The sequence below is a fragment of the Stigmatopora argus genome, chromosome 9, assembly GCF_051989625.1.
Source record: "Stigmatopora argus isolate UIUO_Sarg chromosome 9, RoL_Sarg_1.0, whole genome shotgun sequence".
Taxonomy (NCBI): Eukaryota; Metazoa; Chordata; class Actinopteri; order Syngnathiformes; family Syngnathidae; genus Stigmatopora; species Stigmatopora argus.
In genome coordinates this window covers 1,647,469-1,670,186 of record NC_135395.1, presented here as the reverse complement: position 1 = coordinate 1,670,186, position 22,718 = coordinate 1,647,469, and the positions used below count along the sequence as shown (strand labels likewise).

Here is a 22,718-nt window from a genome sequence, read left to right as displayed (position 1 = left end):
TTGTGCATTGCGAAGCCCCAGTTCTCGTCTTAAGAGTGATTTTTGACGGTAGCATGATTCGTTGGCGTGCTGTAGCCCCACGTGGATAGACGCAGGAAAATGTTTGCAAACAAATTGACTACATTGCGTTACTTATAACTCTTTATGTTTAATAAGAAATCATTCCATTGTGTTTTTCAGTTCCTCAACAAACACAGATTGCTGGGAAACATCGAGAATGTGGCCAGAACGACCTAAAAGGAGCAGCTTGTCGACGCCATAACGAGCTGTTTGTCAGCAAAGTGAGTCATTTTATTTTTAAATACTAATTGCTCTCTCCGTGTAATAATTACATGTCCGCGTTCAAGGCTTTGCTCAATTAGCTTGTTTTTCATTGATACATTCAAATTTGGAAAGAAAAACACTAGCTGATCTGGAGTTGATTTTTAATAGCACAAACCTGTGTGGATAACACACCTACAAGTGCCATCAGTGTAAGTGTAAGAAATAAACAGTCCACTTATAGAATACATACCAGTGGTTCTTAACCTTGTTGGAGCTACCGAACCCTACTTTAGTGTGAAATAAAATGTATATTTTATTATTTTTACTTTTCAAATTCAAGATAGTATATAAATTCCTTGCAGCACTGATTGGCCAAGTAATGTCACGTGATCATCTGCAGCCAGTACTAATGGTCAAGCAGGGCATGTTATTGTGGATAGACGTGATGAATTGATGTCTTGACCTCCGTGTTAGAGGCTCCACCAAACCCAGGTTAAAAAACACTGATGGACCTTTTCATTTTAAGTTTTAAATGTGCTTTTGACAAAACCTAAGTGAGGCGTTCATTCAACAATAATGCAGGGGTCATTTTTGATTCAAGTTTAAACATGTCAAAATAACCATTTGTCCCCAGTATATGAAGAGAAAAATGGAAGTGATGAGGACATTTATTGCAAGTTGCCCACTTGAATCATATGGTGTCTGTACTTCTTAAATCCAAATTAAATAAAAGCCTAAATCATGGCGATGTTTCACTGGCCATTCATTTCCACAGCTCTGACTAAATCTTTAAGGTAAGAAGGATCTCTGTTAGAGCAGAAATCGGGTATTTATTCCCCCACTTATTTTCCGTGTTTATTCCCCCAGTTTAAAAAAAAAATTTCTAAGTGTGCATTCCCCCACTTTTTTTAAATTTTATTTTCTAAGTGTATATACCCCCAGTTTTTTTCCCAATTTTATTTTCCATGTGTTTATTCCCTCAGTGTTTTCACCCAGCTTTTAAATTTTATTTTCTAAGTGTATTCCCCCAGCTTTTTTTCAAAGTGTATTTTACAAAAATTAATTGTAAAATTGTTTTGTGAACCTTTAACTAAAATGTCTTATGTCTACAGGTGGACGAACCAGAGAAAACACTGGCTGAACCAATCAACACTTCAATGTAATGCCAACTAAGTATGCTAAAGTTAAAATGTTTACCTGTAAATAAATTTTTTTTAACTTGGATTGTTGCTTGCATTTTTGTTAGATAAAGACAAACACATGTATACATTTAAAAACTTTTATTTTGAAAAACTTCGGAGATAGGTTCGCACAGGCCCTCCAGCATTTTAAAAAAATCAGTTTTGCCTTCATCCATTTTCAAATGGACGAAGAAATTCCCCTTAACATCAGGTGGCGTTCTGGAAAACAAAATGGGGGTCAATACACAGTTAAGTAAAACACCATTCACAAGGTCTTACCTTTTATTTTGAAAAAGTTTGGAGATAGGTTCTGGCGTAACACCCAGCACCAAGAAATGGGGGGGTGCGTCAGCCTATCTGTACATAGGCAGGAAACCTTGTCCCCCTAGAGTGGAATTCTGGAAAACAAAAAAGGGGTCAATACACAAAGTTAGGTAAAAAAACCATTCGCAAGGTCTTACCTTTTATTTTGAAAAAGTGTGGAGATAGGTTCTGGCGTAACACCCAGCACCAAGAAATGTAGGGGTGCGTCAGCCTATCTGTACATAGGCAGGAAACCTTGTTCCCCCCCCCCCTTGAGTGGAATTCTGAAAAACAAAAAAGGGGTCAATACACAAAGTTAAGTAAAAAACCATTCACAAGGTCTTACCTTTAATTTTGAAAAAGTTTGGAGATGGGTTCTGGCGTCAGCCTTGGGTGGGACTCTGGAAAACAAAAAGGGGTCAAGGCACAATATATACAAGTCACATAAAGAAATACAGACTAGGACCTAATTTAACTAAAAAAAAACTCCTACATTTAGCATTTTTTTCTATAAAACATCAAAAGTGTACCCATTATTTAGACACTGCAAAAGGCAATATTAGACATACTCCTGATGGTCTGGTTTTCTGCAGAGAGACTAAAAAAATGATCTGAGTCTTTAAAGGCCCCTATCCAGTCTATTTTTCACATTTTCCTCCACAAACAAATAATCAGGATCTTGATGTGGGAAATATAGAAAACACACTGGACAGGGGCCCACAAGGTAAAAATAAAATAAATCCTACTTCTGCCTTGAGTTTTTCAGTCAATTATTTCAAATCCATTCATTCTTAAAAAAATAAATATCCAAAAAGCTTCTGTTTTTCTCTTATGCCGAGGAAAAAAATGTTTAAAGGAGTCAAAAATAACACCTGCACTATTGTTGAATAAATGTCACTAAGGTTTTGTCAAAACCACATTTAAAACTAAAAATGAAACGGTCCAAGCCCTGAGGTCTTTAAGAAAGTTAACGGGGTAAAAGTATATAATCTATTTGAGTGCAGAATTTTTTGTACCAATTTCATCATACGCAGTTATCTGGGTATGATGACAAAGCCCATGTTCGATTATTATTTGTAAGTTCAGAAAGATGTGAAACTCACAAGCGGAAGCTACTCCTACACTTGACACTATAGTATTTTTTTTAAATTAAATTCAATAGGGATGACCCTACTTTACGGTTTTTCATTTATCGCAGCCATGTCTGGTCTAGATTAACCGCGATAATCGAGGGATTACTGTTTATTCCTTACACGTCCACTAATGGCATTTGTGTGGGTGACTTATCCACAGGTTTTTGCTATTAAAAAAACACCAAGCTAGTTAGTGTTTTCATTCAAAAGTTGAATGTATCATGATGAAAAACGAGCCAATTGCGCAAAGCCTTCAATACTGAACGCTGACGTTTAAATATTACACGGATAGAGAAAATCGGAACTATTTAAAAATGACTCACTTTGTTATGGCGTCGACAAGATGCCCCTTTCTGGTCGTTTTGGCCACATTCTTGATGTTTCCCAGCAGTCTGTGCTCGTTGAGGGACTGAAACACACAATGGAATGATTTCTTTTTAAACAAAGAGCGATCGGTAACGCAATGTAGCCCATTTGTTTGCAAACATTTTGCTGTCTGCACATGTGGGGCTACAACACGCCAACGAATCATGCTACCGCAAAAACCACTCTTAAGACGAGAACTGGGGCTTCGCAATGCACAAATGACAACGTACCGAATGTACTGCATCGTCCTGTGCGAAGTTTGTCAGGCTTTCTTCGGCAAATTGTCACTTTTGAGCTGCTCTGCAGTGCACGACCGTCTTGCCTGCTGGCTCATCAGCCATTTTGGGGTTTGACGTCAGCAATTTGAAATGTGACCACGGCCACGCCTATTAAAGATAGACACACAAAAAATATAAATTGTTTTCATAATAACGTGCATTAGTCAGTGTGTGTGTGTGTGTGGGGGGGGGGGGGGGGGGGCGCTGTAAATGCTTTTTGGTTGGACTTTAATACTTAAAAAAATACATTGTTTTCATAATGACATGCATTAGTCAGTGGGTGGGGCGGGGGCGGAGCTGTAAATACGTGTTGATTGGGCATTCATACTTAAAAAAACACATTGTTTTCATCATAACGTGCATTAGTTAGTGGGGGGGGGGGCTGTAAATATTTTTTGGTTGGGCTTTAATCCTTTAAAATACAGTATTGCACATTATGATGACATGCACTTTAGTGTGTGTTTTTTACTTCTAGACATTTAAACAGTGGCAGTGCATTTTTTTTGCCGTTTCACGTATGGACGTATATGGACGTATCGACGTTCATCGCTGTCTTTTTACCGGGGAAATGATACTCCGGGCCCGGTTCTGATGTCTAAAAAGCTCCAGTATTTGTATTTAATCAATAAATGCTGTTTTCGCCTGGATTTTACCCCATTTTCGGGCAATGTTTGCCCGTACGCCATTGACGTTCATTACTGTCTTTTCCCAGGAAAATCACCCCCCGGCCCGGTTGTAATGTCTGAAAAGCTCCAATATTTGTATTTAATCATGAAATGCTGCTAGGAAGTGGATTTTACCCCATTTTTGTGCAGATTTATTGATTATTTTTTTATGTGTCGCAGCTGTAGCTGCAGTAGAGGTTTTATAGCCATAAAATTGTTTTTGAGGGTTGGAGTAATACGTCGAAGGCGCTACGAGAAAATGCACTGACCGCCACTGATTATATATTATATATATATATATATATAATATATATATATAATATATATTATACATATAATATTATATATATATATATAATATATTATATATATTATACATATAATATATTATATATATACACACACAAACTCTTTATAAGTATAGTAGGTGCCACTTTGAGCCGCATATATACAATGCTTGGAAATATTTTCAAACCTTCACAAACTTGATAACTACAAACAATGCATTAGTAGCATAAGTTGTTTAATTCAGCAGTTTGCTTGCTTTCAAACCCAGTCAAATTGGGTGGAACACAGAATAGGACTGAGCATGGCCTCAAATAGGAACATTGTTTACATTGTTTGTACACAAGTTGGTTCTCAACAATAAAAAAATGTTAAATTCATTTCATGGCCTACAAAACTAAGTATATGAACCATGACAAAGACATGGAGGAGTAATGTTGTTCTTGTAAACTGTGCTCTTTTTCATATTGTCATCAAATTAGTGTGATAAATACTGACATCCTCTCAAACAACGTAGTACTTCTCACATTTAATAAAGCAATAAATCTGAAACATTTCAGCCACTGACAATAGATTTAATAATAGCATACATCTATTTAATTGTTTTGTGTACTGTTACGTTTGCATGTATTGCACACTGTAATGGGCATCGGTGGCTGAACATCCTAACAGTCTACCAGGACATCTTTACTTAAGCAATATAATGGGATTTTTTTTCCCGTGATTTTTGACATTGGATTGTAAATGACCATTAACTTTTGGTACATCTATGGTTTATTTGTAGATTTGAAGACATGAAGCGTCTAATCCCAACAACAGATTTTTAAAATATACTAGAAATGAAAGGAAACCAGGAATTTAGTTGATTTGGAGAAAAAAAAAAATATTGCACAGCATTGTCTACGTTAAAATCCGGAAGTCTTTTAGGAATTAATTGTTAACAAAAAGTTCAGCTATGTCATGTTTTTTAGTCCTGTTAAAATATGGGAAGATGAACATGCCAATGGTATGATTTCAAAGAAATATATACAACCAATACATCCTCTTGATAATGTAAGGAATTTTTTCAATTGCCAATTATATACATTGTACATTATGCTGTAGTACAGTACACAAAATAGCAAATCACCAATGACCTTATTTAGCAAAAACAAATCTGCTGTACAGTAATACCTTGACATACGAGGAATTTGAAAGAGTAAAATTCCGAGCAAATATTTACCTTGAGATACGCGACAAATTTTCAGATACGAGAATATGTTACGAGCGCGTTGCCGTCCAACAAGTGCCTTTCTCGCTTTCTCTTGAGGAGCTCGGTCCCAGAACGCATTAAGCTCGTATCTCAAAGTATTACTGTACAATGAATTCAGCTCTGTTAAAGTATAAATGGTTTGCCCTGGTAGACAATAACATTGGCCAAAGAACCCTTAATCTCATAGATGATTTCCAATTCAAAAATAAAACCACTGATACAAGGCAAGACTCAAAAATATTTATACAGGTTTATTTACAGCTAATACTTTGACATAGAGGAACTAAAATGTACACCTTATGGTATATAAGGCATTGTGTTATGGATCTAATGATGGGTGTGGATTTGAGCTGCTCAAACTGCCTGCAGGTGCACAGCTTTAAAAGCAGATGGTTTTCTTAGAAGTGGCTTTCGTTTAACGCGTATCCTGGCCTAATGCAAAAACAGAAAAGTCACCGAAGGATTGATCAAACAGCATGCACGTGGTGTGTGACTTACTTCAGAAAGGTTGAAACTAGTGCGGAAATAGTCAAGTCGCATCACTGCCACTCTCTAGGGTCCAGACCAGGATTGCAGTGGTAAACCATTTTCAATCCAAAATAACAGTCTGTAGGAAGCAACGTACTTTTTTTTGTAGCACCCTATCTTTTGTCCATGATTGTAATTAAAAAAAACAATCAGAGTATTCGGCCAAGGTGGACTTTATATAATGATCAACTGGAAAAGAGGCAAACGTGGTGCCTTCGTTTTTGTAGGAAAATGTCTGCACGTGATAACCAATGTTCAAACTTGGTCAATCAAGAAAAGCAGTATACCACAGCAATCCTAAGCCATGCAAGTGAGAGCTCATTGAAACTCAAATCAAACCGGTGACTACATCGAGAAAAACTTGCAAATGATATGGAAGGTATACTTTTCCACAAAAGCCCATTCTCCTTCAAGTTGTTAATAAACTTGGGTTATTACATCATTTAAGAGTGGACAAATAGGCCTGCGATCAACTACACCACGCTCTCTCGGTTGGTGGACACCAGAACGGCCCTGCGACAGATCGGACAGGTGGAATTTTCCGAGAGCCAGCGGTCGATGCAATGCACGTGATACTCGTGAGAGCACGGAAGTTTGCGGAGCTTGTTGCCTTCTGCATACTCGGTTATGCAAACACTACAAGTCTTCAAGGCATCATTCTCGCCAAAGTTGCGCATGGCGAGGTTGTCAATCTGTTCTTTGGTCAGCCCTTGGGGTTGGTCCTCATCTTCATCATTCAATAGAAAGAAGTGAGCCAGTCGGAGGAGCGGCAATGAGCTTGGCTCCTCGAGGCTAATTGGAGGTCTGGGTCGAGCCCGGCTACCATGGGTTGGTGGGGCAGCAGGAAGTCCTTCATCCAGATCGGTGTCAACTGTCCTCGCTCTTACACCAGCGGCAACAGATGCTTCCTCAGCAACGGGAGCAGAAGGAGTGTTAGAGTCTGTGTTATTGGAGCTTTCAGTCAAATCCGCCGATGCGTTAGCCCCACGGTTGGAATCGGACGAATCGGAGTCGGAATCCACGAGGTAGCCGAGGTCGCCGAAGCCCGTCAGGATCTGTCGTATCATAGACTGGAGAGCCATTGAGGTCGCCTCTCCCAAGCCCGCATCGGAGATTCTGCGGATAGGGATGCGGATTGTGCTGACGTAGGTCCGCACGCCGGCGCGCTCGGAACGGGAGAAAGTCCTCCGAAATCCACCGCGCTCGCTCTCGTAGAGAAAGGTGTTGTTTGTGCTCTGCGAACGAGAACGGGTACGACTAGCAATGCTGTCCCTCTGGCGATATTCGCCTGGACGCACACGACGCACCTGGAGATCCAGCATGATAGTAGGGGGACGTCGTCCAGCTGCACCCCCTTCAACTGCGGCTTCACCTTCAGGGGAGGCTACACTCTGGGTCTCCGGAGTATGTTCAATTTCGACCCTGGGCTGCTGAATATTGCTCTCAGAAGCATTTGGTCTAGAAACGACATGCTGTCGAGTCCGAGAACTGCCCTCCAACTGAGGCGTCGGTGCAGGGCTGGCATCGGTCACGGGACCTTGAGACGTTTGAGCTAAGCGGGGACTAGGGAGCTCTCCTGGCGGATCTAACCGGAGAGGCGAGCGGCTCCTGGCTGTACGAGCCCTGGTTCTACATGGTTCTGAACTGCGGCTGCGAGTCATCCTACGCAGAGACAAAGAAAGTGTAGGTGGAACTGGAACAACGGGCAGTGGGAAAGGTGGTTCGACATGTATCTCATTTGAAACAACCTCTTCCCGTTCAGGTTCTGGCTCTGGCTCGGGCTCTGGTTCTACTACGACAGCCATCTCCTCAACAACTGGTTCTTCCACCACCCCCGTCTCCATGAGCACAGGTGTTTCCGCATTTGCTTCCACTGCTTGAGACTCTACGGGCTGTTGCTCTCCCTCGGCCGCTGCCTGCTGCTCCGCTAAGTTGCGATTGACGCTGATTTCCAGGCTGAAGCGAAAGTCCCCACTGTTCGGGTTGGTCTGACTTACGGCCCTCCATGACTGGTTTCCACGGTGGCCAGTTCTGGTTGTGTTGCCTGTACGCCTCACAGTGTTTAGCCATTCCAGGAGACTGTCTCCATTGGGAGGTTCCTCAGATGTTTCAGATGGTTCTAAAATTCACAGAGGTTGTGTCAGAGCCATTTGAATTTGTCACTCATTTATACAATTTAGCATTAAAATAGAGCACTTCAAGCAGGCCACACATACCCCTGGGATCCTCTGCAATTTCAGTGCTGGGTGGATCACTCTGTTGCTCTGCACCAGTCTTGATATTCCGTAGTCTAGTAAACAGCTCTTCCTCAGTTACCTCCCCTGTAAATAAAAGATGGGGAAAAAAAATGGAAAAACAAAGAGTATGTTATCAAAAAATATTTTTGCTTTCCCCCCCTGCTTTTCCTAGTATCATTTTTGTTAAATCAATCTAACAAATGTCTCAGACGCTAATGTGCACGTGTCAGTAAAAACATACCGAGGAAAAATACTCCAATAGAATGCACAAACTTTATTGCATATTCCCTAAGATTGATAGAAAAATTAGGACTTATAATAAATAGTGCACAGCTCTAAAGGCAAAAAATTGCACAAGACAAGTTGAAAATGTGTCTCCTAGTCCATTACGTACATGATACTGATCCATATAGCTGTTTGGTTTGCTTAAAGCACAGCAACAGGACAATGCTTAAGACCTCTTGACTTACCAGGGCATGCCACTGTCCAGTCAATGCCCTCGCTTCGCAGGGTGATCCACTAAAGGATGCTCCAAACTTACACTCCCACTGGCCTGGGACACAAACGGATTGGTGTCTTCAGCAGAGATCGAAGGTTTGGGCTTTTCATTTTTAGTCATAATGTGAAAACCAAACTTCTTGACCTTAATACTCAGCACTGTATCTCCCATCCAAACATATTTTAACAGATTGTGGAGAGACAAAGAAAATAATGACTACAAAATTGCCCAGCAGATCTGATTTTGACATATGGTCTATGACTGGACTCACTGGAATATCAATTTATTGAATGTGATTTTCATACCATGCTGTGTTTTGGAATGATGTGTATAACTAAAAAGAATATAAAGTCTACACACACAGCATTCAAACACCAGGCAATGTCTGACTTCTTATTTATAATTCCAAAAAGTGGCACAAACAACCAACACTGATAATGAATACCAGACCTTGAGTGACAAATGACGATGGCAGGAAATCTTGCTTGGACGTTTATCAAAGCCAATTTTTAAACAAGTAAAATCTCGAAATGTATCACTTGAACCATGTAAATCCAGTCATTGGACACCTACACTTGAAATTAATTACATGACTAAAGATAAACTGAGGTTACATTGATTTGCTTCAAATCACAAGCTGATTTGACAGAAGACCCCTCAACTACAACTATATGTGACTATTATTACCTGGTGTGCCCAAAAGATTGTTGTCTCTCATGAGACGATAGTCCTCATCACTGAGATTGTTGACAAATTGGTAGAAGCCTTCTTCTCTGACAAGACGATCCAGCTGCCTCCTACGTTGTGACTCCGGCTGGTCACTGCCACTCTGCTCCGAACTGTCAGACCCTTCCATTGGTACAGAAGGGGAATAGATCGAGGAATATTCTCCAGTCTCCAGATCAATCTAGAGTCTGCGCCAGACATAAGAAGTTGATATAAACATGTTTTAGGGGTAATGACCAAAGATATCAATGGAGTCATTCTAAAGAAACGGCAATACTGAAGCAGTTTGATTTCAACAATTAAAAATCTGATTTACTAGATTAAGCGCTGTGTCATGAAATTCAGGGTTGCAAATTGCGATTTGAATTTTGAATTAGCATTTTAGGTGGCACAAATAATCCAGTTTCCTCTCAATAGACGGAAAGTCAGCAACACCACAGCTCTGTAGGGCAATAAGAAGCTTTGCTCCTTTAGCTATGATTATGACTAATTATTACATATTTTAATCAAATTGATTTGATTTGAGTTTGTTAGTAATTCAAACCTAATTCAAAATGTCAAGGCTATCGTACGCTAATAAAATTATCATGCATGCGAGAATGAGAGTGACATCTTCCAACTGTCATGTATAATTGCTGAGTGCAAATGTTTGAGAAAACAATGTAATCACATGAACTTGTTCAGCATTTGGATATTGCTTTCAAAGTCTTTTACATGGGAAAGATGGTCATTTTAAATTAGTTACTTATACATTCAACCAGCCCTAAAATGATCAAGAAAGGGGCATTTATCGTTTGCAGAGTGTGAATAAATGGAATTTGACTTACATTTTATAAAGATGATTCAATGGGCATTTTAACCTGATTTTAAGGTCAGCGTTGTCAAGTATGTTCTCCTTTTTGTGTTTTTGCTCAATGAAGAAACCTTTACAATTAAATATTCTCTGCAACGTTTAAAGTAGAATTTTACTCTCAGCGCAATCCTCACTTGGATGTCAAGTGGGATTTGAGCAATCCCTTTTTGTCCCTTCTTTAAGAGAAAGTGCAACGGAATTCCTTTGAATAATAATAAAGCTTGCTGACCTCTGGGATGGACTGAATAATTACCGAGCCAGCAAAGGCATTTGATTGTATACACACCTAACGGACTTCCATTTAAACGTATGAGCGTTAAGTGGAGGTAAAAAATCAAAATATCACCAGGAAGCTTGCTTGACGTTCATTTCACAAAACGATCGAACTTAAGCTACAACAGTGCAAACTGACGCTACGATTGTCGTTTACGAATCTATTTGTAGGAAGTATAGTATTAGTATTGTATTAGCTTTACAGCCGCAGACGCTGAAACAAATGGCTACTGCGGCTAAGTGCTTTCAATGCTAACTATGTAGCTGAGGGGCAACGAGTTATAGTCAAAAAAAGGCCTTCCAATTAATGCTGCGAGAAACATTGTCTTTAAAAGGAGTCGTTTATGTTAATTGATGTGAAGGCGCTCTCGGTAATAAGTGAATCGCAACTGTGAGTCCGTTGACAAAGATTCAATAAATGTTTCACAACATTGATTGCTTCCTAATATACAAAGTGTAATGTCATCGACAGTCGCTGTTTAGCTAACTAAGAGGACGACAGCTAGCAATGACGTTCTCAAGCACTACTCACACACAAGGACCGAATGCGTTCGCTAGAATTATACAACCGGGGAACATAAACAAGCTCTTAAAAAAACTAACTATTCCATTACCTGTTCGATGATGGTGGTAACTATACAATCAGAGTGCCCAATTGTTCTTTCAATACGTTTTAAAAACGATTGACTATGACGCTAACTGTAGTTTCAGGACTCCATTTTGTTTCTTATAGGAAAGACACAACGGTCTTCCGGAAAGTCTTGGAAAAATATTCTCGAGTTGTGATTTGCAGGCATACCTGGTGACTTCAGCAGTGTTATTTGGGTACGCCTATGCCCGAGCCAATCATGGAAGGCGATACCTGAAAGACAAGATTGAGGGCATAAATACCAACTGGATGTTTGTTTTGAACCGAGTCACAGTTCAGTTATAGCGCCTCGACGTGGCCATTTGCGAAAATACAGTTCTGTCTTTCTAGTAACTGACTAAAAACACATTAATTCTCCACAAATGAAATATCTGATCATTTGTAAGGAAATGCTATCTCACCATTTGAAACATGACACATAGCCAATGACGCTAATATTAAATATTAATGCTTTAAATATAGTATGATCTCTTTCAGCCACTGTAATGAAGTAGAAAGACCTATTGAATTAACTCGAGCAAGTGACTGGGTTTCATTCATAAAATTAATTACTCAATTCTTATATCTGAGTCATGGGGTGAAACCCATAACACAAGAACAAATACATGGATTATTATCAAACTTTCAGGATAGTTTTGTAATGTGAAATAAAAGAGGTAATATTATAGTGCTTATAGTTTATAGTGCATAAGTAGCTCACATTTCATGATATGTATTTTATTTATCATCTAACCTACCTGCATGTCCATCATTCCTTCCTCGCAGATCTATCAACTGGTGTCTAAAAAACAACTGAAAAAAATCCAGTAAGGACCCATCATCAGTGGGCCAAGGATTGGAATAGTCGGGAAAAAATACATTTTATTAATGCAATTTATGCATGAAATCACCACCCTAATTTGATTGTTTTACTCAGCCATCCATTTTAGTGCCGCAAAAATTAAATAAATGCATGTATGCACATAAGCACTAAATGTGCACACAAGATCCACTGCAAGAGACATTTTAATTTTATAATTGGCTTGCTCGCTGCAGTTATGGGTGACTACAGAACAAACAAAATATTAATACCAGCCGACAATTTTGTAGGCATACATCACAGGGTGTGTTTATATGTAGAAGTTCCAGCTCCAATTAAGCATGCCAGGATGAGTTGCAGAGCAGACAAGAGTGCCCAGCTTGGAGTTAGGGATGAGCAATCACTCGAGCTACGCCTGACCCTGAGTGCTAATTAGTTCTGACATTAAAAAAGAAAGAAGAAAAAAAGATCCTAAGCCGGACCCAGAGAAATGAAAATGCCTACGTAATGCCAAAGAATCTTACAATATTGCGCATATGAAAGAACTAATTAGAATGAGTGCATGAGTGAATTGAATGGTGGAAGTGGAGCCTCCCAATTTCTACTTTTGAAATTATGCTTGGAAAAATTAAAACTATTTATCTAACAGTAGCAACAATAGGTCTAAAAATGTTAAAACAAAATGTGATAAATCATAAATCTGCAAATATACTGTATTTTTTTTAAACAGCCTTTGAGCAGGGGTGTCCAAACTTTTTTTTTCTCTTGACGGCTGCTTTCAGAAAAATAATAAATTAATTAATAAATGTCATCTTCAGTCACAATTGGGTTAAATACGTTATTTATTTTTTTAATGGATTGATTACATTTATTGTCAAATGATTAATTCATTGGCTCCAATTGACAGGAATGGAATAAGATGGAAGAGATAATTCGATCGGGGTCAAAAATAATATATTCTGCTTCCTCTATTTAAAAGAAAATACTGTAATTCTATAGATTCTAATATTGATTTCAACATGTTCTTAGGTGGGTGAGTGGTTAGCGTGTGGGCCTCGCAGTTCTGGGATTGAGGGTTTGATCCCAGGTCAATACTCACGGTTTGGAATTAGTGTAGTTTTCTCCAAGTACTCTGGTTTCCTCCCACATCCGAAAAACATGCTTGGCAGTGGTTAACTGGGATAGGCTCTGCTCCGGCACCCCCGTGGCGACCCTTGTGAGAATAAGTGGTCCAGAAAATGAATAAATGTTCTCAGATTTTCACCTATGAACTAATAGAAAGCGACTGTTTAGATAACTAGCTCCATCTAGGCTGAAGTGCAACTTCTAATTTGGACTATATTTAAAGACAGTTTCATAATTTGCCAATAAAAAGTGGGCAGTGGGCCGCAGGCTGTAGTTTGGACATTAGCACCTTAGATTGGACTGTATAACTTTTGTTTATCTAGCTATTGATTGACCAATATTTATCCATTCGCCCATCCAATTATACATCCATCCATCCATTCATCCATTCATCCATCCCACAAGGTAACAATCTGCGAATGGTTAAAAAAAAAAAAAAAAAAAAAAACACAATTTAATTCTCTTCAGAAAGCAGCATTCAAAATCTTATTTTAATTTGTATATTTACTCCATAAACATTATTACAAAACTCAGCAAGTTACCAATATTACATTATCACCATACAGGCTTGATCACAAATATTTAAAACTTTTGCAACAGTTACAACAAAAGAAAAAAACCCAAACAAACAAAACAAAATAATACTTGAATAATTTACATGAAAATCTATAAAACAGCAAATTGTTCACAAATTATATTTTTTTCCTCCAAAGTTTCCTTTTTTTTTCCTTTGCTTATTTGTGTTTTACACAGTAACACAACACTCTCACAACAAGGTCATGGTCTTATTACAAAAACTCCCAACAAAATGTAAATATTTCTAGTTTTTTGTCAATACTTTCATATTTTGGTTTTTAAAACCAGAAACTTGTCATTGTATATCCTTTCCACTGCCCATAAAGGCGCATAAAAGGTTACTCACACACACACACACACACACACACACACGCACACACACACACGAATACTTCACAGCACTTTCTAAGAAAAATATACACTTACAAAATATGTTACAAATTGGCACACAAAAAATATACAAGATTTTGTTGTGTCAAGAGTTCATTAAGATTCCTTCTGGTAACAACTCTAGACGGTATATATAAAGCTTGGCAATATTTGAATGAGAAGAGCAAAAGTAATTCCAATCAATGTCAAAGAATCATGAAGTGAATATACATCAAACATAACATTAGAATATACATTCATAAGGAGGATTAGGAACCTAATCTAGTTTGCATTTCTTTTTTTTGTTAACTCTGGGAAAAGAAATTTTAGAAAAAAAAATGTCGGCTTTCTTAGCACCATTAACATGAGGCAGCTCAACAGTGGCACATTTTGAAAACAAACAAACAAAAAAGAAAAAGAAAAGATAAGTACATTCAATTTGACAATAGGCAGAAATGAGAGAAGGCAGACTAGTAAATGGGCTTGTAAACCCACGTGGAGCTTCCCATCAGCAGCTCGTCTTGGTCCTAACCCTGATATTCTGGAGGAAAGAAATGCAGGATCATTGCAGAGGGAAAACAAACAAACCAAAAAAACAAAAAACAAAAAAAAAAGTTTTTAATTTCATGATAATAATACTCTTGTGCCACTATTTTCTATAAAACAAGGCCCATTTTTGAAGTCAAGCTTCCATATCTGCACTCTTCAACCGAAAAAGAACTCAGGCTTTTGTCCTGTGTACGGATCTGAGAAAGAAACACGTTTTCTTAAATGCAGTTTATAAAAGTATTTTGGCAGTCGTTTTGAACAGATTGATTGTATTTAAAGTTGAATCTCAGATGCTCAGTCACAAATGAGTAACAGTTGCTTGAAAATATGCTACCAGATAACATTTCTCTATATTCTTGGTATTGATGGTGTTGATTTTCTGCCCTCCAAAAATGAAACAAAAGCTGTAATGATATGGTAAAAAAAAAAAGTATACACATAAATGAGGGAAAACATACGTGTATCGAACAGCTATTCAAAAATGGACACTTAACCCCCTATAGAGCGCCTTTTTTTAAGTGATAAAAAAATGAAACAATAGCAAATGTTATTATATATTCTTAAATATCATTACTGTATTCGCTTATATTGTTTTTCTAGTTATTAATAAGTGAAAATTGGACCTCTGCCGCCGTCATTGGCAGCCACAAATTCAATGGGTTAAAAAAAATCCTAATTTGTGCATGAAAGATTTAAGACTTTTAACCCTTTGTACACTAAATTACTGTTTATAATTATTTAAAAAAAAAAATCATATAAATACATGTATAAATGTTAATAAAAAACTAAATGAATTAAATTAAAAAGAATCCAAACAAATACACATTGCTTACAGCCCTAAGTAACAAAGTAAAATAATTTCTGAAAAGTATTTGACTCATTTAAAGCCATTGACGGCGATAGACATCCAATTATTTGAACACTGGCTGAGAAGGCTCATATTTTGACGCCACTGACGTGACCCGTAAGGGTTAAAAATGATAATAACTCCTACACGAAAGGGGTTAAAGACATACGTCCTCATTTGAGATCCCTTAAAAAGTAAGCGCTCCACGTGGATTTGAATGAAAAAGATGTGCTTTCCTTCACTGACAAGATTGCTGATTCAATTGGTACTGAAAAGTGATTTCACATTCACATGAAGTCAAACTGCAAAAGATGACGCGACTGACACCCATTGGGTACTGACACGTGCATCCCAATCTCTGCATGTTCCAAACTGCCTTGAATTTTCAGCCCAAAAAGGAGCTATTCGGCGTTGGCTCAGACCCGGGACGACAAATCCTTTCCTTACTTAGCCTTAAACATCTTTACTACATTCTCCTTGGTCCACAGAAAGCTTGTTTTAAATGCATCTTCCTCTTCGGTAGACTTCAGAGCAGATTTCCCCTTTTTTTTCTTTTTTTTTTCTCTCTCTCTTGTTGCTTTTCAGTGCCGGGCGATGTTGAGGTAAATTGAATTTGGCAAACAAAGTGGAGGGGTGGGTTGGAGGGAGGGAGGGGGTAAGAAGAAGGTTTCTGATTTGGTTTAGTGAGTGGTGGTGTACCACTGCCAGCTGTTGGTGCCTTTTATCAGACGAGAGAGAGAGAGAGAGAAAGAGAGAGAAATATGAGAGAGGGAGAGAAAGAGAGAGTGAGAGAGTCCAAACAAAGAATTCCTGTTGTGGTAAGTCTCTGCAAGGAGCCAATATTCCAGTAGATAGAAAATAGGAACAGCCAATATTCACACATATATAAGAGGTCATTTATACACAGCATTGTTACTTTTGGCACATTGATTTTTAGGTATAATTATCTCTTTTTTTGTTGTTGCAAATATTGCATGTCCCTGTACAGCAACAATGACAAAAATACTCTGAGGGTGAAGCTTTTATGACTTTGCAAGGCGTAAAAATGTCAATGTAGATAACCAGTTCCTCTATGCATCAGAAGAAAAAGAAATGCTCGACAAAAGAAAATTATTCCGGCCTCGAGGGGAATGGGGGGGGGACGTCTGATATGTCATCAATACAAAATGGTCCCATCTTGTGTTTTCAAGATGCCTTGGGATTAAATAGGGCTCATAAATTGAAGGTTTTCCTCTTGAAATGAGCCAGGCAGTGTATGAAGGACAGCAACAACAGGACATCCACATTCTGCATACAAAAACAGATGAGGAGGAGGGGGGTGCGTAGATGTCACTTAATGCATTTTGTGTATAGAGCTACATCTTTAGGGGGAAAGGGTATACCATACTTCAGGAGAGCATGTGTTGCTGAGAAAATACAAAAAGAAAGGTCCTTAAAAAGCATACAGAACATTTTTCAAGGGTTCTTCTTCTCTCTTTTTTCCCCCCCCAGACGAAAAATAAGAAATAAAAAAAACGACTATAAGAAGAACAAACAAAGCAGAAACAACAAAAGCAAGGAAAATGCAGCCATGGTCATTTTAAATCTCAATCAAGCTCGACACAATCACTCAATAGGTAGTTTGCAACGTACAAGAAGTTTTTCATGCAGATATTAATTTCCTTTTCGGGGATTAAAGGAAGTGAGAGAAATCAAGGAGGGGGGGAACTTAGTTCTCATGCAGCTCTGGCATAGCGTCAGTGTAGTTATGCTTGTGAGGGAGGGCTCAGGTATCGTGGGGGAAAGAGAAAAGGGGGGGTGCAACAGCAGCTGATAACAAAATATTACCTCAGTTTCTCAAAAGAGGTCATCAGTGCTATGTCCTTATTTGGGTCTCTCTCGGCTCGTTTCCCCTTCAGCGTTTCAATGCGAGGAAACTTTGCACTGGTCTTGTGACGGTACAGCTTTTTGTGTGCGGGCCCCGGGTTAATAAAGTTGGGTTTATCAAACATGTCACAGCCCAGCGCTAGTTGCGGGAATAAGGGATGGGTGGGGTTAAATTTGGCCTGGTTTTTCCCTCCTTTGCCCCCCGCCTTTCTGCCTCTCCCCGCCGCCCCGGTCAGCGCGGCGCCCTTTTTCTTTAGATCGGACTCGGTGCCCGCCAAGATTTTAAGAGTCTTCAGGTTGAGGTTGTTGGCCTCGGAGGGTGTGCCGGCCTCCGACATTGGATTCCAGAGCGGCTCGATGGAGGCCATCATGAATCTCTGGACCTCAGCCATGCCGGAGACGATGTTGGACAGAATATTGGAGGGCTCCTCAAACTCTCTCTGATCGTCTCCGATTAGACCGTTGTTCTCTGACCAGCCGGTGGCGGACCAGTCGCCGCCGCCCGAGCCGTCGGTCAGCGCCGCGCCGCACCCTTCGGCCTGGTTCTTGGCTGCCTTACCTTCTAACATGGCCTTAATCTTTTTGGTGGAACGAGAATTCAGTTTGGGGGTCTTGACCTTTTCTGACTTGGTGCTTCTCGGCGCCCGGGCTTTCTTTGGGCTCTGTGCTGCGGCTGCCTGTTTGTAATTGCCTTTCCGCTTGGACTTGATACTCTTAGCCCCCGTAATTTCATCACTCTGCTCATTATAGTCTGCGGCCCCCAGGTCCCCCTTTTTATCCAAACATAAGACATCCTGGCTATTAAGGTTGTGCAGTGGAAACGGACTCTCCTCCACTGTGTAGGCATTTCCCGTGTGCTCCTGTTGCTGCATAATGTCACAGTTCCACTTGGAGTCCCTGTTGCGCTCCGTAGACATATCGTTGACATCCTGGTACTTTCCAACGTTCCCCGGTATCTTCATGTCACGCCCCACGACCTGTGGGGAGAGGTTAGGCGTCTCTGGCGGCGAAAGCTCGGACAGCAACGAGTGTCTGAATTTGTCTGGCGTAAAATTGGAGATGTCCAGCAGGTCTGAAGACTCCCTGAGTGGCGTGAGGGCATCCATACTCTGCTGAATCACCATTTTAGGACTGCAATGAGCTAAGAAAGTGTCCCGCCCCTCCTCCTCACCTTCTCGCTCGCAAGATTTGAGGCTTAGTGAACTGTAGTTGCTCGAGGAGGCCGATAAGGAGCCGACGGAGTCGTAGCTGATCAGTCTGCCGTTGTCAGTGGACAGAGACCCTCTCTGGTACTGGACCGGGCCCTCCACGCAGGTGGACTGACACGCCGGCAGGTCTGGCCCGGGCTGCAGTCCAGATTCGGCCAGGTAGCTCTTCTCGTAAAGTACCCGCTCACCCTCGGGGCTCACCTGGCCGTAGTTGGAAACGGGCAGCGTCTCGCTCACGGGTACGGAGCCCGGAAAGCTGTTGGGCAGGATGGGCGTCTCGGGGGTCTCGGGTCCAAAGGTTTGACCGTGGCTGCTGCAGAGCTGTGGGTGCCACATTTGGGGGAAGCTGGGGCAGTTCTGGGGAGACTGTTGGAGCTCTGATTCAGAAGGAGGGGAGAGCACACAGCTTTGAGCCAGTTGGAGAGAGCAAAACTGCTTTTCTTCGAGGGAAATGCCCACCGGGTACTGTTGTCTGGGGGGTTGCTGAGGGAAATATGGGATAGGTGTACCCCCGGAGGAGTCTGTAGCATCTAGCAAGGTCTGCAGGTAGCCTCCTGGGATGACAGGGACGCCAGCTTCCACCTCTTCTGAGGACGACGCTTTGCCAGGAGGGCAGGAGGACGAGGCAAATGAAAACTTAGTCTTGTCTGTGTCAGTTGTGATGGCATTGTCAGAGAAATCTGGTTTGGCTTGGGTTGCGTTCACGCTTGCATCTTTAAGCCCGGCGGCACGGTCCCCGCCGTTGGTTTCGCTGCTATCCGTTTCATTTGTCACGCTCTTCCTCTTTTCTCCTTCTGCCTCTTTCATTTTCAGGCTTCTCAGCCTAGCTTCGCTTTTGAATTTTCCTATCCTCACCATTTTATTTCTCCCCAATCTCCTCTCCTCCCTCTCCTGTGAGCGGCTCTTGATTATAACCGTGTCAGAGACGGATTTGGAGTCCAGCGTGACTGGGACGCCCGCCGTTATCTCCCCCACCGAGGGGGTGCCCTCTTCTTTAGTGACAGCTCGAAGGGCCTGATCAGAGCGCAGAGGCCCATGCACAATGACTGATTGGCCCAAAGTGGGGGTCCCATGAACCTTTAGTCTGTTTGCAATCTTGAATTTCCTTTTGGGATGAGCAGAATTAAAAGGGCGATGGTGGCGTCCGTTGAGATGAAAGCCACGTTGTTGTCTCTCTCTGGCAACCAGCTTGAGCTGCTCCTGTCTCTCTCTTTGCTTTGCCTGCCAGTAATCCTTCAGCGGAGCCAGTGTCTCATATTTGCTCAAGGTGTTGGCGTTTAAACTCACAATATCATCCACAGGGTTGAGTTTGCCTAGTTTTACCGACATGAGCCTCTCTCCTTTAAACCTGTTGATGATAATGTACTTGATGACCACGGGTGGCTCTTTGCGACACGATTTCCTCCGTTTTTTGGGACACCAGTCCACGTCTTCCTCTTCTTTTTGACCGGGCGGTGGTTTTTCCTTTTTCTCTGCGTTTTTCTCACTCTCCAGCGAGTCGACGTCGTACAAGTAATCGTCGTTGTATCGAACCTTTCTTTTGGAGCGTAAACCGTAGTTGAGAGGATTTGAGGGACTGAGAAATCTTTTGGAGTGAGCTTTTTTAAATTTGCCTTCCTGTACAGTGTCCGAGGAGGAGCCAGTGCAAGAGCTGTCGTCACTGAATTCCCCCGATTCCTCTGTAGAATTAAAGTCTATTACATAGTTGACTTTCGGCGTTGACATCGGTGAGCCGTGTGAGCCGTCCAGAGGGCTTTGGCTACTCCAGTCCCCTGGGTTCTCCTCCAGTTCTGGTTGAAGGATGAGCTCATCGGATTTGGGCTGAAGCTCGTCGACACTCCTCCTCATGACGCCCACTTCTTCTTCTTTCTTGGCACAGTTGGTCAGGACACTCGGGAAAAAATTAAACTGTGTCTCTTCCTGGAGCACGTTTGTCTTTTCCCTCATGTTGTCCTGAAATGACTCGTAACGAATCTTCAGCGAACAAACATCACTGCTTAATGTGGAGTCGTCATCTTCATCATCAAATAAGTTGTCGACGTCTTCCTCGGAGAAGAGGTTGACCGACAACTCGTTCTTAGAGCATAGATCGAGGAGCTCCATCTTACTTTCGCTGATGAAGGATTCAAAGTAGCCCCAGTCTTGGCTGGCGTTAGCCAGCAATACCTCTTCTCCGCTGACTTTATCCAGTAGCAGTCCGTCATACAAGTTCTTAGCCGTTCCATCAACCTGGGGGTCATCACAATCATTGGTAGCTTTGTTTCCTTCCACCCTCTTGCCTTCATCAGAGGCTTTCGGTAAGGGAAAACTAAGTAGCTGGTCAGAGAGGAGCTGTTCTCCGTAGTGACTCACTGCCTCCCCCGCATGGCTCAGGCACTGGATGCTGATGTTGTTGATGTCAGCAAAATCCTCACGGTTCACATCCCCTAGCCGCGCACTTAGTCCAGTTTCTGAATTAGGGCTTGTGCTAGGCTCATGTGGTGGGTTTTGTACGGAGGTGGCATCACAGGTCTCGATAAAGCAACCGAGGCAGTTGCGACTCGGCTGAAGGAGACACTCCTCTGTCAGGTTGGATACGTTGTCGGGATCCATCATTGTCAGCGGCAGAGAAGTGGCAGCGGCCAACCGGATGCTCTTCTGGGTATATCTTGCCGGCCCCCAGGAGCTTACGGCTGTGTTGGGAAGTGATGCGGCACTGGGAGTCTGCTGAAAGTGAGGGACGAGGGTTGGAACCTCATGGGAGGGAGGGCGTGGATCTGCTGTCAGACCCAGTGAAGGGTCAGTACCAAGCGGAAGTGGGAAGGAGAGTATCGGTGACGTGGTTGGAGTTCTCTGGTGTGTTGGGCAGAGCTGCTGTGATGACTCCACAGCAGGAGACGGCGGGGGAGGGAGAGCAGCATCAACAAGTCTGCATAGACTCAGGTCACCACTCTGCTCACATACCCTTGCTGGGGAGAAAAAAAAACGGAATGTATTTTAGTTTTTTCACTAGTTAATTACAAAGTAAAAACACATTTCATTCATTCATTTTCCAAACCGCTTATCCTAAGGTCGCAGAGGGTGCTGGAGCCTATCCCAGCCAACAATGGGCACCTTGGGGGACACCTAGAATCGGTGGCCAGTCAATCACGGGGCGCAAGGAGAGGGGGAGAACATGCAAACTTCACACAGAGAGGACCCACCTGGGATCGAACCCTCGACCCCAGAACTGTGATGCCGAAGCGCTAACCACTCAGTTATACATTATATTACTCATTTGTTCTGTGGCCTTGAAGTTGAATTAGGATCAATTAACCTCATCATTCAGACATTGAACCTAGCACTTACATAGTTGATTCAGTTTGCGACTCTACTGCAGATTTAATATTAGGTGCAATTTTAACATGAGTCATGAGCGTTCCCTAAGCACTTACAGATTCAATAGTATGAAGGACTTTACACTAAGCAACACTTGAACAGTACACCAAATAGGGTAAACGGTAACAATGATTTATTTGCCTGAGTTCCATCTAAGGAGGGCAGCGGCATTAAAGTGTTTACAGACCCTGTAACAATAGATGAGCAGAACATAAATGAACCAGGGTAAATGAGGTTACAGAAAAATGAAAGAAACATTTGAAAGTTGCTAACTGAAATGTGTAAACAAGCAGTTTATGCTTTATATAGAAAGGATAAGCACCCCACTAGGACCAAACTGCATGTTGAAATCCACAAAGGTCCCTTTACAAAGGGTTTGTTTGGGACAAATTCAGGGGGCTGATTGGAGCTCTGTTTCTCATCAGTTGAAGACTGATGAGAAACAATCAAAATCCACAGAAAAGGGTTTGTAGCAGGAGGCAAATAAATGTATTTGTGCTGCATAATTAGATCACAGCCGTGGAGGCAGT

At 41.3% G+C, this 22,718-nt stretch overlaps 2 protein-coding genes and 1 long non-coding RNA gene across 5 annotated transcripts in view; all 3 read right to left on the bottom strand.

The window, feature by feature from the left end:
- Positions 1-1,529: 1,529 nt before the first annotated feature.
- On the bottom strand, positions 1,530-3,622 carry LOC144082662 (uncharacterized). The gene is made up of 6 exons (XR_013303293.1): positions 3,478-3,622; positions 3,205-3,290; positions 2,095-2,149; positions 1,907-2,032; positions 1,725-1,843; positions 1,530-1,664 (listed from the first exon to the last, which is right to left on the bottom strand). It is a non-coding gene; the product is annotated as an uncharacterized LOC144082662 (long non-coding RNA).
- Positions 3,623-4,696: 1,074 nt separating this feature from the next.
- Positions 4,697-11,639, bottom strand: LOC144082674 (E3 ubiquitin-protein ligase RLIM-like). 2 transcript variants are annotated; one of them, XM_077609963.1, is made up of 5 exons: positions 11,458-11,639; positions 9,679-9,905; positions 8,472-8,576; positions 7,563-8,374; positions 4,697-7,490 (listed from the first exon to the last, which is right to left on the bottom strand). In XM_077609963.1, exons 2-5 carry the CDS (start codon positions 9,845-9,847, stop codon positions 6,729-6,731), a joined length of 1,848 nt encoding a protein of 615 aa, XP_077466089.1. In that variant the 5' UTR covers positions 9,848-9,905; positions 11,458-11,639; the 3' UTR covers positions 4,697-6,728. The 2 variants fall into 2 exon arrangements, with proteins under 2 accessions (XP_077466089.1, XP_077466088.1); XM_077609962.1 differs by having other exon boundaries at positions 4,697-8,374; positions 11,458-11,637.
- Positions 11,640-13,888: 2,249 nt separating this feature from the next.
- LOC144082756 (neurite extension and migration factor-like) overlaps positions 13,889-22,718 on the bottom strand; it is a 72,096-nt gene continuing 63,266 nt past the window's right edge. For both annotated transcript variants that reach the window (XM_077610157.1, XM_077610156.1), the window contains exons 3-4: positions 17,585-21,779; positions 13,889-17,044 (exon numbers count right to left, since the gene is read on the bottom strand). In XM_077610157.1, coding sequence (XP_077466283.1) covers positions 16,828-17,044; positions 17,585-21,779 — 4,412 coding nt within the window. In that variant the 3' untranslated portion in view covers positions 13,889-16,827. The remainder of the gene's footprint in view (positions 17,045-17,584; positions 21,780-22,718) is intronic.

Excerpts from the sequence above, each read along its gene's own strand:
- LOC144082674 (XM_077609962.1), bottom strand. The coding sequence starts at position 9,847 with ATGGAAGGGTCTGACAGTTCGGAGCAGAGTGGCAGTGACCAGCCGGAG. Across the intron at positions 8,577-9,678 it reads CAATCTTTTGGGCACACCAG|GGGAGGTAACTGAGGAAGAG; the intron begins GTAATAATAGTC and ends TTTTATTTACAG. Across the intron at positions 8,375-8,471 it reads AATTGCAGAGGATCCCAGGG|AACCATCTGAAACATCTGAG; the intron begins GTATGTGTGGCC and ends TGTGAATTTTAG.